The following is a 16,047-nucleotide window of genomic DNA, read 5'->3' as shown; positions in this document are numbered from 1 at the left end:
GATCTTGTTAAATGTTGTTAACCCAATGTTTATAATATCAAATGAGATTTTAAATTATTATATTATCATGATATTATGATGTACGAATATCTCTTAATATGATATATATACATTAAATGTCGTTACAACGATAATCGTTACATATATGTCTCGTTTCAAAATCATTAAGTTAGTAATCTTGTGTTTACATATGTAGTTCATTATTAATATACTTAATGATATGTTTACTTATCATAATATCATGTTAACTATATATATAACCATATATATGTCATCATATAGTTTTTACAAGTTTTAACGTTCGTGAATCACCGGTCAACTTGGGTGGTCAATTGTCTATATGAAACCTATTTCAATTAATCAAGTCTTAACAAGTTTGATTGCTTAATATGTTGGAAATACTTAATCATGTAAATAACAATTTCATTTAATATATATATAAACATAGAAAAGTTCGGGTCACTACAGTCCCCCTCCAAAACCCATTTCGAATGAGCCTTTTGTTTAAGCATGCTTGTCTTAATATTTTCCTTTTCAAACCATTGTTTTCTCGAATTTCGCCATTCTTCTAATTCTTCTTCATTTAACTTGGTGCTTTCGGCTTTCATTTCAAAGTTTTGTGCTCGAGATTTGAGGTTCTCTATCTCTTCATCTATTTTTTCGAACTTATTTCTACTCCACACCCTAATATCATCTTTTTCATTTTTAGCCTATTCCTAAACATACAATCCTTCCTATTAATTACCGGAATCTCTTTAGCCCATGCTCTTTTAATAACTTCATCAATGTCACTATCATCCAACCACGCATCAAATACTTTGAAAGGTTTTGGGCCAAAATTTCTCTCTTCGTCTTCTAATACAATAGCGCAATGGTCTGATAAATGTCTATCCATAACTCCCGCCGTTAAATCACTCCATTGGAGTAGAAAATTTTTCGTCACAAGAAAACGATCAAGTTTACTATATTTTAAACCATCCCCACTAACTCGAGTAAACAAACGTCCTGACATTGGTAAGTCAATCAAACTGTTATCCACTATGAAATCATTAAATCTCTTTGCTCTATATTCCACAAACTCACAATTAAAACGTTCAGTTTCGCATCTAACTTCATTAAAATTACCACATATTACCCCGGCATCATCTATATACATCTCAATCATGTTTGATAATTCCGCCCAGAATTTTAACTTGCTATTGTCATCATGGGGTCCGTAGACATTTATAATGTAACATTTTTGCCCCGAATGAATCCTCTTCCCTTTAATACCTATAAAGTATTCCCCCCTAATGATATCCTCGCCCTCGAATTGATTGGTGTCCCATATTAACAACACCCCCCCCCCCCCCCCCGAATTTCCCACTTTCTCCTTCTGAATAAATTCACAATCGACCGAACCCCAAATCCTATGGATCCAATTGAAATCCATAGTATTTAGTTTCGTCTCTTGTAGAGCTATAACCGAAGGTTTTTCTTTTCTCAAAAGATTTTTAAGATACCCCGATTTATCTTCTTTAGTTCCGAGACAAAACCCACGAATATTAAAAGCTATGATCTTCATTTAAAAAACAAAACATACGAAAACAGAAACATCAGAAGCTTATTGATTGGAAGCTTTACGCTTTCATTTGAGTCCCAATTGCTGACCGTACACTCTGACTTCCTGGGATTTTGTAGGAACATGATATCTACCCACTTTCGCCTGCTGATTACTCTGTATCGATCTACAAACAGTACAAGTGCTGCGAATTGGATGATCATTTATTCTTTGAACCCTAGCACGCCCTTTTGCATTCATGATTAAGGAGGATGATTTCCATCTCCTTATGTTCGACCAGCAGCAGTTTTTCTTTTTTGATGCAGTACCAGAGATGGAAGAATTAGGTTTCGAGGTTTTATCCCCCTTTTTACTCGACCTCTGACTAAATTTTTTACTGCCCTCCACTTTATTGTTATCATCGTAAACGCTTTCCTCTTTTTCTAATTCATTCGACTTCTTTCTGGGCTTTTTACTATTTTTCTTTATTGGTGTGGATTCAATAATACTATATCTAGAGGTAGTTATCATCAAGAATTATGTTTAATGTTTAAATTTCCAATTACTATATCTAGAGGTAGTATATTTCTTATTTAATAAAATTTACCGGGTACATCCCTTTACCCAAAAAAAAATAAAAAAAAATAAAAAATTTTTTCTAGAGGTAGTAGTTCTTGACAATAATTTGAACTTATTGTTGGTCATTTTATTATTTGAGCCGACTTTAGGATAAAATGTGATCTATAAGGTTCTAACTCGCTTCTATGAGTTATGTAGAGTTGATTGTTAATTTGTTATTGCCCCCATCAATAAGTATGTCGGATGAGTTTTGATACAATTGAAAACTTTTGATATAGTAATTTGAATTGTTACCTTCACTCACTTTAACTCTTCAGTTTTCAACCTTAATTGTAAACTAAATGATCAAAACAATGAAAAAATGAACTAATACATATTTGATCTACCTATTAAATAAAATAATAATTAAAATAATCTTCAACATATGATGGTAAGGAAAACGCAAGAACTCAATACTCGTACTCGTATTTAAAATCTAAGTAATTAATTAACTACTATTACTAATATTAAATTATTAATTAATTAACTAATATTAGTAATTGAATTAGAATTAGATCGTGTTACATATTAGAGTAGGGATAGAAACATATTTGCTTTATATAAAAAAATGATAGTTGATAGAACTAGAAATAGTTAAATGAAATGGAGAAGGTAAATATGATTCCTGATTAAATTTTTGCACATTTTCGTATTTAATTTTTTTTTCCTTAAGATCGTCGATCACGAGAGAAAGAGATTCGCGATCGAGACGTGCATGATCAACTTCGTGAAGATTTAACGGCTCATATTTGGAACCTCCCGCCAAACTTTCGCCCGATGCATAACTAGTGTTTTTTTTAATAATGTATTGTAATGTTTTTTTTTTTTTAATTGTAATGTTTTTTTTTTAATAATTAATGTACTTTTATCTAATTTATTTTATATTTTGTATTAAACAAAATAAAAAATAATTTAAAAACAATTAAAAAAAAGAAAAAGAAAATGTCACATCTCAGTCTTACCATGATAAAAGCCCCATTGCAACTCCCTCCAAAATATCATGGCCCAGTCACAGTTTTTCCCCAAAAAGTACATCTCATGCACTCCACGTCACAATCACCAATATCTGTGGTCTAAGAACATATAATAAAACTCTTTTTTTTTTTATAGAAACACGGTCACCTCGAAGCCTAACTAGATCCACACCATTTCCAAATTTCTTAATTCTTTATATTAACTATTTAAATAAATAAATAAATTTAATTAATTAATTAATCTTTTCCCACTCCACTTTGCAGCCATTACACGTTTCTTCATTTTCAATTCAATTCAATCCTTCCAAACAGATTATTATACTAACTATTCACTAAATTATTATTAATCAATTGAATTATTCAACTTTCTTCCACCAGAAACCCTATAATTCTTCCCCAATTCTTGTTCACCACATCTCCTCAATCACTAATAATTCACATATGTACATACACACCTACGTATTTATCGCTCTTTGACTTTATTTTTCCTCGTATCAACTATCATATTTGTAGGGTTTTTGTCTGAATTTTGTAATTGTTCGCGTCTTGTTCATCAATTAATGGAAACAACGGGTGTAAATATTGATACAACGGATCCTGATGCCTTTGTAAGTGATAATTTAGCTAATTTATCTTCATCAAACCCTAGAATTACTAGTAGTAGAACGACGTCGTCTTCTTCGTTTCCAGTTATTCGCTTTTTACAAGCACCTGTAACCACTGTATTAGAATACTCAGGTATTCTTCGACCTAGGTCGAATAACGAGTATCTTGAATCAGAAAGTTTGATTCGTGATCATCATAATAATCACAATCACAACGGTGCGAGTGATTCAGATACGGTTACAAGTAGTAATGGTGGTGAAAATAGGGATGTTTCTATTAGGATTATTGGTGCTGCAGATCCTGGTGAAGGAGAACATGATGTGGAGGGCGGTGAACCCGTGGCGGTCAGTGGTGGAGATGGTGGTCGAGAGACGGCTGATTCTAGTGATTTAGATGGTGGAAATGGTGAGAGTGGGAGTCATAGTGATTCTTCGTATCAACAACGGTATGATATGCAACAGGTTTCAAGGTGGGCTGAGCAGATTCTACCGTTTTCGTTACTGTTGTTGATTGTGTTCATTCGGCAGCATTTGCAAGGTATTCAAAAATTGAACCTTTTTTCGCTGGAATTTATAAATTGGTGGATGTTATAACTTTTTTTTTTTTTTTTTTTTTTTTTTTAGTGGTGATGACATTTGAGTCTGTTATGAACTAAAAGTTAGTAGTATACAATTGACAATGCAATCCATAGCTAGTATCAAATACAAACTTAAGAACTCTTTTAGATCAAATTAGCAGTCCCATTTACTATTATCGTTATTCTGTATACACGATTGTTGATCCTAATATCTTAGTTCTTTACCCTTTGCTCGTGTTTGTGTGATGATTTGTATTAATTGCTTTGTTTTATTTTCACTTGTAGGTTTCTTTGTCACGATTTATGTGACTGCTTTCATGTACAAATCTAATGATATTCTTAGAAAGCAGACTGCTTTAAAGGTATAATGACACATCTACTACATAATGTTGCCATTGATAGCATGTATAAATGACTATATCATAGTACTGCAATAAGCATCTTCGTTTCAGCTTAGTTAATGATCAATGTGTTTTGCAGGGGGAGAGAAAACTGTCTGTCCTTGCTGGTTATTATATAGTTTTTGTACTTCATGTGATTGGAGTGTATTGGTGGTACCAAAATGATGATCTTTGTTATCCGTTGTTCATGGTTCCGCCAAGAGCAATACCACCATTCTGGCATGCTATATTCACCATCATTGTCAATGGTATGAATCTAGTTTGACTGATTATATTTTAAACCAACATATTTGCGTTTAGTTGAAGATAGAGGTGGTACGGTTTGGGTTGGGTATTTGGGTTGACTCAAAATGCCATTTGGTTTGTTGATCGTCGTCATATATTAGTACATCAAGTATATTGTTTCGCTTAGGAAAAAAAGAACCTCATCTGTGGGTTTGGGTATCGTTGTTGTTGCATTGTATGCATTATAAATACTATTTATGTTAGTTTTTAACTATTTTAAGCTAGTTTTAAGTTTGCACGATTAGCCCACTAGAATCGAAACACAAACTGCTTCAACCTATTCCTTAGTTAATGGATCAAATTGCTACCTCTTGCTGATAACGGAGCATCCTTATTGGCAAATTTGCAAGATTTGGCATTCTTTTGACTAAAGGTCTTTTTTTCCCAGTGTCCTTTAATCCACCGATTCTTGCTTAATTTTTCCCAGTGTCCTTTAATTCACCGATTCTTGCTTATTTTTGTAGTCTTTTTTGCATTTTAACATAAAAATGATTGGTAATCTGTACACAAAAGCCGTGTATTACATTCGAGAAATAAGTCACACCTTTTCTTATTATTGTTGCCATGTTTCAATCTAAGAAAAGTTGAATATTTTACATGGGAAGTTTTTTAAATCAATTTGCATCAATGTCTACCATGTTATATCTATATCCATGAAAATTATTAAATAATTAGTCTAGATATTCACTGTCAACCACATGGCATGTCACTATGAGTTTACAAGTTTTTATTGCGTACAGATTCAATGGTGCGGCAGGCAGCGATGGCTTTTAAGCTGGTATTACTTATGTATTATAGAAATGGCAAGGGCCATAATTTTCGTAGGCAGGTATGTGACATATTCACATAAACCATAAGTATACAAAACATTATGATCTCATTTACTGGTATTATTAAATTTCAGTGAATTTGACGAATATATTTGCATTCATTTTTTAATTAGAGTAAAAAATTTGTCCCGAATAGAGATGTGTTAAATAATACAAGTATAACATATGGCAATGTAAGCCCCACCAATCATATTATAATATATTTTGAAGTACTTTTGGGTCAAGTTGATTTCTGCAATTATTATATATCGAGGTGGTGAAATTTTTAATAGCATACACAATACATGTCTTCTGGTAAAGATCCTATTAGTTAATAAACCATTTTTTGTGTATAACAACTAAGTTTAAAAGGTCCAGCTCAAAAGAAAATATGTTTAATGGACTGATAGACAACAAAAATCTAACATGGTTGCTGAGTTAGTTTGCTCGAGACTTTGGTTTATAATATATCTGCCACTCTATATTTGTATTTATTTCATTAAAACACATTATCTGTAGGAAAAAACTCACATTGGGCCAAACTAACTTTATTGAGTTGTGAGGTTTACCAAAGATACACATGCTGACCCGAACTAAATTTTAACTTAATCACACTTGCCCATTTGACACCTCTAATACTTTGTGATGTTTGAGTTTCAAACATATCTTCAGTACATTCTGACAGGAACTTTTGATATTTTAGGGTCAGATGTTGACCCTGGTTGAGTATGCGATGCTGTTATACCGTGCATTCTTGCCTGCTCCAGTCTGGTACCGTTTTTTCCTCAACAAAGAGTACGGGAGCCTCTTTTCGTCTTTGACTACCGGATTATATCTAACTTTCAAGCTTACATCGATAGTTGAGAAGGTATTAACCGTTTTATAGCCTATACATCCATGTATCTTTTGAATTTTATATGATTAAGAGTTAACTCGTGTATTATGTCCTATCGTTCACAGGTTGGATCTTTGTGGACTGCTTTGAAGGCGTTGTCAAGAAAAGATGTCCATTACGGAATATATGCAACACCAGAACAGGTATATAATGATATAACGTTCTGCTTCAAATTTAACGTGCTGTTTGTTTTTTTTTTTTTTTTTTTTTCTTTTTGTTGTTGAATTTAATTACTTTTTATTAGCAGGTAATGGAAGCAGGTGACTTATGCGCTATTTGCCAAGAAAAAATGCAAGCTCCAGTTTTGTTGCGATGTAAACACATTTTCTGTGAAGATTGTGTTTCCGAATGGTTAGTAATGATGCATACAAGACAATAATCTGTTGATTTGATGTTATAATGTTTGTTGTATGCCTATTAATGCATACAAACATGGCATATGGCGTTTGACTTATCGGACCCATTTTTTGTTTTCAGGTTCGAAAGAGAAAGAACATGCCCTTTATGCAGGGCGGTGGTGAAACCAGCAGATTTACGCTCATTTAGTGACGGATCCACAAGCCTCTTCTTCCAGTTATTCTGAATGCGAAGACTTGAGAATGAAAATGGCGTTTTCTTGACACCTCTTCATGTGGGTATCTATTTGTTTCGGTTCTAATCGTTGCCTCATTCATCAAATACCCAACTTATAATCAGGATCACTGTAAACAAAAGTGTCCTGAGCATTCTTTTCACCTAAAGTTATAGTCTTGAACTTTATATAAGCCTTATATAATACACAATGTAAATGAGATGCCATCTTCTTGATTTTGTTAATATTTTAATGCTGGGAATAACTCACCCAAGTTACAACACACTTCTAGATACATGCTTGATGGAGTGTGTAAACTATGACGCAAGATTTGGTCTTTTTACCTATGTTTCAATATATTGCATATATAGATGAGTAGATGATCACTCAAACTTGGAATTGTTAAAGATTGTTTGCAGTGTCTAGCAAAGCTAGAAAGTTGATCTTTTTTCTGATATTTTTGCAGAGTTTAACGAAGCTAGAATACAAACTTCATAGTAGTTAATGTAGCAGTTTTGAGTCTGAATCAACTAGAATATTCGGTTAAATTTGGTAACTTCTAATTTGTCAATTCACAAGGAATCAACATTTATCCATCAACCTAACGAACATTTGAAGACACTTGGTTTCAAAATGCCACTACTTGGCTATATTTATCAAACAAATGTACATTTGAACAGTCTTGTATCTCATATGCTGTACTTCACTTAGCCCACACATTTGACTTGAATACACTTGTAATTCAAATGTTATTATCTTTCTCTGACAATTATATACATTGACCTAGCGTAATATATTCTCTTGCACTTGTAATTACTTGATCAACTATTACACATAATCACATATGCAAGTTACACACATAGTTGGATTTTTAATTTACGTTATGATAAAGAGAGTCAAAAATCTATTCTTGTGGATGAAATTAACATACTATCGTTCATTTTTGTTGCTTTATAGAAATCACATAAATTAAGGCTACTATTTCCGCCAATAGCAAAATACAAATGAAATGACGAATAGTAGTAAATTTAGATGTAAGTACATCACCAAGAGTTTCATAACTGAAACATTGTTTTACACAAAACACAAAGATCAAAGACAATAAATCCGACATGTTAATTTGTTGTCCTTCATACATATGCAAAATTGCGAATTATCAAAATGTAAATAAAGATTAAAGACAATAATTTATTGATAGCACTTCTCCTCTACAAGTGTTGCAAAACTTCTTTGAATACACCGTTTTTTGTTGTATTTGTTAATTCGTTGTCTTTGTTCAAATTTAGCACCTTTAGTCCCTTTTTAGATGTGACTCTAGATAGAGCTACATATAATTGACCATGACTGAAAACCGGTTTTGGTAGGAATAAACCAACATTGGCTAATGATTGGCCTTGGCTCTTGTTGATTGTCATCGCAAAGCAAACGGCTATTGGAAACTGCCTTCTTTGAAACCTAAACAGAATTGTTTTGTCTGATGGGGCGATTAACATCCTTGAAATAGCAGTAACTTTACCAACGTGTGTCCTGTTAATATTTTGACTTTAATAACCTTATCACGAAGTTCAATTACTTGCAATCGTGTACCGTTGCATAATCCACCTGATTGATCAACATTCCTAAGCAACATAATTGGTACTCCTACTTTGAGACTAAGATTATGTTTTGGTAAACCTCCGATGTTAATGCTGTTTAGGTAATCTGTTGTGTACAACTCACTATTAAAGTCTGAATCTCTTTTCGATTGACATATGCTGTCAGAACTTAGATACGTCCTTGCATAACATTCTAGTAACTCCATCATGCAATCGTTAATAACATTTACAACTTCGTGAGTTGGAGCAAGACTTGCACGTTGTTGATAGTAGGCAGGTTTGATATATCGAATAAATAATGGATCCAATTGGATCCTCGACATTGTTGATTAACACATCTAAAGGCATTTCAATATCAGATATCCCGTCTTTAGTTGGGTTCACATTTCCATCACCGATGTTTAACAACCAGTCAGCGAAGTTGCGAATATCAACTTCGCTCTTCTGATTAATTGGGATAAATTACTATTTGGTAATATCCTACAGAAAGATTCATCAGTTGGATCAATAGGTATTGCAAATCGAGAATGAGTAGTCCTTCCTCCACTCAATAACAAAGCTGCTATTCCACTTGACGCAACATTCAAAATAATCTCACCTTTAATACGAAACGCAGCCGATAATGTTTTTCATAGAAAACTTTTTCCTGTTCCACCATACTCGTATAAAAGCAATACACCACCATTGTCTCTACCGCATTTTTATAGTGTCGTAAGCATTTCATTGTTTTGCAGTTAAATAAACCAATAAGCTCAGAATGATCAGTGGTTAGTGCAGGCATATCATACGACAGTTCGTCTATAATAATAGGGTTTTCAGACAAAGTCAGGCCTGTTGTAGAAGGGTAAGGCATTGAACTGTAGTTCTTTAAAGATTTTCCATTTCGCTGAAGTATTTTTTGGATATCATTTAATATAAGGTCCTGTAGTATTTCTCTGGTTGGTTGGATACATGCATTATATATGAATTATTAAATAAACATGTACACCATAATATATTTATAGTGTAAAAATATATATGATGAAGCTCAAACTTTAATTTTTGCGAATTTGCAAGCATCAAAAGGGACAAACTATATTAAATACACTATAAAAATTAGAGTTAGAAGAAGATATGAATACCCCAAATCCTCTGAAGAATTATATTTGCTGATAAGTTATTAAAACATCGTTCGAAAACGTATTCTGGTTTGTTAAGGCTTTCTGATAGAAGAAGCTGAGCAAAAAAGTTCCGAATAAAATTGCCTGATCCCCATCTACTTTCCTCCTTTATACCATCGATGTACTCCTGATCATCGTCTAATAATCCCATTTCATAGCACGCTTCTTTGAATATTGTACATACATTACCATTAACTGTCCTATATCTTCATAAGAAGTAGGACCTCTTACATTGTTTAACAAAATCCTAATGTAAAAAAGTTCACCTGTCTGTGGTGAGACATGATGAATACTACATATTGAACCTGTTAATTTCTTCCTTGATGTCCAAACTCCAATATCTTTGTTCCAAACAAACTTTGTAGGAAACTCAACGTAGGTCAACTGCCTTGCATCTTAATTTACTTGATTACACCTCATCCACTTAAGAAATTGAGATGTATTAACCGAAGGTTTGTCTAGTACATTTTCAATAAAATCCTCTTCATCAAACACAATTGAATGTTGACCTAGTAAGTGAAAATCTAATCGTATAACAGTAGGATTTCTATGATGTATATTAAAAGATAATATCCTCCATACGGCTTCACATGATGAGACGTATCTGTAGTCATAATATTCTTTAATTTCATCTGTCCTTTCATTACAAACTCCTGCAGTAACCATTTCATTACCTTTATTGATTTATTTGAATAGATACCTAATGGCTCCAACTTGGTTACACCATTCAACATTGATGTATGCTTGATATCTTTTTAGTAGGAACGGATTATATGGTACAACGTTTTTGTTATCAAGATCGTGTCCCCGTTTAGTGACCTTTCTGCCGTTGATTCTTCTTTTATATGTGGGATATTCATATTGATCTACACTGGTAACGTCTGCAAAAGGTTTGGGAAATTGCTTTGTGCATTTTTTCTCGATGTCAGTGTGTAACGACTCCAAACCGTTTAATTAAAAACTGACTAAATTTTTTTTAGGCAGGAGCGACGCACCACGCCCAGATGCGGCGCTTTCTAAGACTCAAGAGCGGCGCTTCTGATACCAAAAGCGGCGCTTCTGACGACTGATCAAAAAGACTACCAGATGCTGACCAGGAGCGGCGCTTTTGCCGTAAGAGCGGCGCTCCTGCACCTGAATGTTGCAGATTCAAAATTTGACTAAGTGTCATTCCAACCAAGTTACCCAAACATAAGTTTACACTTCAATAGCCCAAACACAAGTTCATTATGACATAAAATACCAACGTTTACACATTTTAGTCTTACATAACCATTAGTTGCAACAAAACGACCCGTTGTAATCAAGGTGACAAATTTGACCCAATTACACCAAAACAAGGATTAAGACTCGACATCCCAACCCGATACGAAGAGCATAATCCCGGGGACCACCAAATCCCCAATTCGCTTCCATATCTCCGAAAGCCACCCCATCGAGCCCAAGCGCTCCTACACATCTATTCTAACGACTAGCTAGCCTTACAATCACGATACTTGTAAAAAGGTAAACAACGAGAGGGGTAAGCTTAATGCTTAGTGAGTGCAATAAGTATACACATGCATATATAATATACCTACTTGCAGCCACCTACTCACATACCACAAACATGGTAGCAATATAATATTAGCATACGAACTCCAAGTATAAAGCTAATAATCTCCAATACCGCAACTAGCATAAACAATAGCATATACTCCAAAATATAATATGTTACACTACAATACATACACAAACTATATGGTTAACCATTCACACGTCATGGTGCTACCGGCTCCGTGGTTCACACCGTACGTTTAACACCCTGCTTTTTTTTTTTTTTAATCACAGCGGAAGTCTTAATTCACATAAATACCCTTAGTTAATTACGAACATGATTATCACAAATCATTAGATAGTTACTTATTACAAACAACCGGTGTTACGTTAAACAACTAGTTACATATTTATAAAAGTTAAGACATCAGAGTTCGTCTTGTCAAACATATCGTCAACCCAACTCCCGTCCCTACCAGCACTAAGATCGAAAACCTGCAAGGGAGGAGGTGAGGGGGGTTAGCACGAGGCTAAGTGAATGGAATCATCTAACAGATCTAGCATACAGTACCAACTTGTACAACTACAGCAACTACAACAATCCATAACAGGCAACTGACAACTAATAACTAGCAACTATCAACTGGCAACAATCAACTAGCAACTATGCTCCAACTAGAGACTCGGAGGCTTGTACGAGCACACGACCACTAGCTGATCAGTCTAGCGTCTACCGAAAGTCCTTACTACTGAATCCCCAGTATAGTAAATCCACACGCAGGTGATGCGTCATTCAGCACTATACTCAATAAACAGTAGCCAACTGGACCCAACCACAACAAGGTTGACCTCTCTGAGCTGAACCTAACAACAATAGGTTCCAACAGGCAACTACAACTTGTGCACACAATTGTTAAGCAACTACCACTACGAACAACTGTTCTTACGACTTGCATGGCAACTCTACGATGATCATTATTACAACATATCTACTAAACATAGCAACTATAACAGTATAACATAGTAGCACAACTTGGTACTGTATACTACACCCGAAGATAATCCCACTCACCGATTACCAGCTACAGCTCAGTTATCTTACTTCTGAGCTTCTTCCTTGTTCTTATCACCTGAGAACAACACAACGAAGTCAATATACATATCTCAATCAATAGTATAATCAAATCATACTATAAACTAGGTCATAACACCATATATTCATAATTTTATGAGTCTACATCATGACTCCATTCAATAATGGCATACAAGTGCGTGCAAAACACGACATACACACTAAAACTCCTTTTCCGACCTAAAAACAGTTTGATCTAGTTTCTTAAAAGTTCACCATTGAAAAGTATTCTTTATTACGATTCTAACGATAGTTTATTCATCAAAAACGGAGTTACGTTTTGAAAGTTACGCCCGTTTCAATTTCATAAAAGGTACTGTAGCAAATAGTGACACTGTAGCAACCCGGTACTGTAGCAACTCGGGTACTGTAGCAACTCGGGGTACTGTAGCAACTTGGCACTGTAGCAAATAGTGGTACTGTAGCAAATAGTGACACTGTAGCAAATAGTGACACTGTAGCAAATAGTGATACTGTTACAACTCGGTACTGTAGCAACTCGGGGGTACTGTAGCAACTCGGGGGTACTGTAGCAACTCGGGTACTGTAGCAAACTGGGTTTCGAACCAATTTCGCTGATTTTGTGATTTCTTCCCCAAAAACTCGATTTCTAAGTGTTTTTGACCAAATTTTAAGCACAAGAAAGTTACTAAACATATATACAACCTATTTCTAACATCAATTAAGCATAACTAACACAATTCATGAAGATTCAAGCTAAAAATCACACTTTTGCTCAAGAACACAAAAACCCAATTTACACAAGATTCAAGCAATGATTTAAGCATGCTAACCTGGTTTGATGATTACAAAGATGATATAAATCAGTTCCTAAAGCTCCACAAACCAATTTCAGGCTTGGATCAAGTTAGGGTTTCAAGGTGAAAGAGTTTAGGTACGGTGTGTATATTTTTTCAATTAGGAAAATGATCAAGAAGTGTCCAGAACATACATATAAATGGGTTATAAACCCATACCTCATAACACACGGGTATTTACCAGTTATCTAATATCTTTCGTACATCGTTAGGAGGCCCTAACGGAGTCCAAATTCAACAAACGAACGTGTTCTGTGACCCTTGTCACAAACTGGTCTCAACTAAATAACCAAATAATTATAAACATATAATTATTAAAATCACTAATTACACCATAACCTAAGGGTACAATGGTCATTTCATCTAGGCCCAAAACGCGGGTGTTACAAATCTACCCTCCTTAAAAGAGATTCCGTCCTCGGAATCGGGTCAACTATGGTCAACAAACCCAAAAATTGTTACTCGAACCGCCAAAACACACGGTTAACTTTATCAATCTTATCCCCAATACCGACAATATCCACCACAATTGCATAGGGAAATGAGATTCTTGACGTCAATACACTCCCGGTACAAAGTAAGTTGTCATAATCTTCATCGATCAACGTCCGTTAATCCACTTAAGCCCAAAAATTACACGATCAAGTCAAATAATCAGAGTCAAATTCGTGTTTCTTCGCCATTCCGCATCTTAAATTTCACGATCTGTCATCCAATTCAACTCTTTATACTGTCCACTTTTCCCAATTATCCAAAGCTTAGGCAATAGAATTAGTCATCATGCTAAAATCTATACCTATGTCTACGAAATTGCCTCGTAAGTCAACAGAACTTCATAGGTTATTCATCTCATATCCAGTCACATCACAATCCAATATAGCACAGGCCGCCTAATTTTCCTTCAGCTTCCCAGAAATTCCGTATAATTTATCACAATATACTTCTGTTGGCCAGACACAAGCATATTATCCTAAATCATACCTTCATTCTGAGTTGCTCGTAACGAAAAAATTCTACTTGTCTCATTCACTAACTTATGTCCAATCAATCACCTCAATAAGCATCGGTAATTAATTTAACTACTTTATGACTAATCAATCACAACATCTGTCCAATCATAGTTACTCAAAACATTGTCCATCAAATACTCAAATATAATCTACCAACATTACTACACATCCAACAAGCATAGGAAATCGCAACATATGTTCATCAATGTCAAAAATACTCTCAACTAGCAGTATCATACATCTGTTTAAGCAAAGGAATTATCCAATCAGCACAGTCCTCTTTCTATCATATCTGTTACAACAGTGTTACTATCATATAATCTCATGTCGACAAAAAGTCCACTACATCAGGGTACCCAACACATCTCTATCAAAGTCACAGTTTTCAATCTCAAAATTAACCTAAAGGTCTCCCTTACCCAACCAGGCACACAAGGGTCGCAACTAAGCATACAACAACATAGCACAACAAAATAAATTTTACACTATCAACAAGATTTTTCAATCTAAAACACACATATATGTACATATACACAATCATACATATATACAACTAAACAGTACGAGGATTTTGAATCATACCTGCATTCACATCATAATCAACATCTGCATCTGCAACCATTTGATAAGCTCTTGCTGTTGCCGTAGGTGGATTCTTTCTTTTCTGCCCAACTGGAGAACCAGAAGATCCACCTACTGATCCCGACTGCGCTCCTGGCCCCGCCCCAGAACCTGATCCTCTTACATACGGACACTGAGCTGACCTATGCCCCACTTGATGACATTTCCAACATACATCCTCTTGGAATGAACACATTCGAATCTCGTGCCCCACAATACCACATCTCAAACATCTTTTGGTTGAATCTGAACAAGGACCACTATGAGATGATCTGCAACTATAGCACCAAGAATTCTGACTTGATGCTGACCCACTATGTTCTGACCCACTCTTCTGTTTCAACTTAACAGACTTCTTTGACCTAGAGTCTGAATGACTCATCACCTGATCTTGTTGTGGCATCTCATAACCTACTATTCTATTCCTTGCTGCTCTGACGTCATCCTCTACCATCTTTGCCATAACAAACGCTTGCGATAATGTCGTCGCCATCCTAACCATTGTTCTGTACTCCGGTAAAATTATATTAACAAAGTGCTGAATTCTGGACTGCTCATCTGGAACCCACTGTTGCACAAACCTTAATTTATCCATATACTGCTCAATCACCTCATCTATCGTCATCTGAGGTGTCATTTTCATTGCCAGAAATTCTGTCTTAATTCGATTGAGGTCATAAGACGAACAATACTGCTCACAAACTTTACTATAAAATTGTTCCCAAGTAATCATGTTCACTTGCTCTTTTGGTATACTAGAAATAACCGTATCCCACCAAACCATTGCCCTATTTTTCAACATACGACTAGCATAAATAACCTGTAATTCTGGTTCGCACTGACAGGCCTCAAAAACCTTTTCTATCTCTCTTAACCAGTTAAGTGTTACCGTTGGGTTA

The 16,047-nt window shown here is 34.8% G+C and overlaps 2 protein-coding genes across 3 annotated transcripts; one reads left to right on the top strand and one right to left on the bottom strand.

The window, feature by feature from the left end:
* The first annotated feature begins 3,634 nt into the window (after nucleotides 1–3,634).
* On the top strand, nucleotides 3,635–7,659 carry LOC139839949 (uncharacterized). Of its 2 annotated transcripts, none has more exons than XM_071830166.1 (8): nucleotides 3,635–4,275; nucleotides 4,601–4,677; nucleotides 4,796–4,964; nucleotides 5,742–5,830; nucleotides 6,514–6,678; nucleotides 6,771–6,848; nucleotides 6,953–7,056; nucleotides 7,183–7,659. In XM_071830166.1, the coding sequence occupies exons 1-8, from the start codon at nucleotides 3,693–3,695 to the stop codon at nucleotides 7,286–7,288; spliced, it is 1,371 nt and encodes a 456-aa protein (XP_071686267.1). In that variant the 5' UTR covers nucleotides 3,635–3,692; the 3' UTR covers nucleotides 7,289–7,659. The 2 variants fall into 2 exon arrangements, with proteins under 2 accessions (XP_071686267.1, XP_071686266.1); XM_071830165.1 differs by having other exon boundaries at nucleotides 6,950–7,056.
* An 825-nt stretch (nucleotides 7,660–8,484) lies between these two features.
* Nucleotides 8,485–9,194, bottom strand: LOC139840829 (uncharacterized). Its single transcript, XM_071831073.1, has 2 exons — nucleotides 8,864–9,194; nucleotides 8,485–8,750 (listed from the first exon to the last, which is right to left on the bottom strand). The coding sequence occupies exons 1-2, from the start codon at nucleotides 9,192–9,194 to the stop codon at nucleotides 8,485–8,487; spliced, it is 597 nt and encodes a 198-aa protein (XP_071687174.1).
* Between the last annotated feature and the right edge of the window lie 6,853 nt (nucleotides 9,195–16,047).

This window comes from Rutidosis leptorrhynchoides, chromosome 4, assembly GCF_046630445.1.
Source record: "Rutidosis leptorrhynchoides isolate AG116_Rl617_1_P2 chromosome 4, CSIRO_AGI_Rlap_v1, whole genome shotgun sequence".
Classification (NCBI taxonomy): Eukaryota; Viridiplantae; Streptophyta; class Magnoliopsida; order Asterales; family Asteraceae; genus Rutidosis; species Rutidosis leptorrhynchoides.
The sequence above is the reverse complement of the archived record's forward strand: the minus strand, read 5'-3'. Positions and strand labels throughout refer to the sequence as shown.

Excerpts from the sequence above, each read along its gene's own strand:
- LOC139839949 (XM_071830165.1), top strand. The coding sequence starts at position 3,693 with ATGGAAACAACGGGTGTAAATATTGATACAACGGATCCTGATGCCTTT. Across the intron at positions 6,679-6,770 it reads TTACATCGATAGTTGAGAAG|GTTGGATCTTTGTGGACTGC; the intron begins GTATTAACCGTT and ends TATCGTTCACAG. Across the intron at positions 7,057-7,182 it reads GAAGATTGTGTTTCCGAATG|GTTCGAAAGAGAAAGAACAT; the intron begins GTTAGTAATGAT and ends TTTTGTTTTCAG.
- LOC139840829 (XM_071831073.1), bottom strand. The coding sequence starts at position 9,194 with ATGTCGAGGATCCAATTGGATCCATTATTTATTCGATATATCAAACCT. Across the intron at positions 8,751-8,863 it reads ATCAGGTGGATTATGCAACG|ACAAAACAATTCTGTTTAGG; the intron begins GTACACGATTGC and ends TCGCCCCATCAG.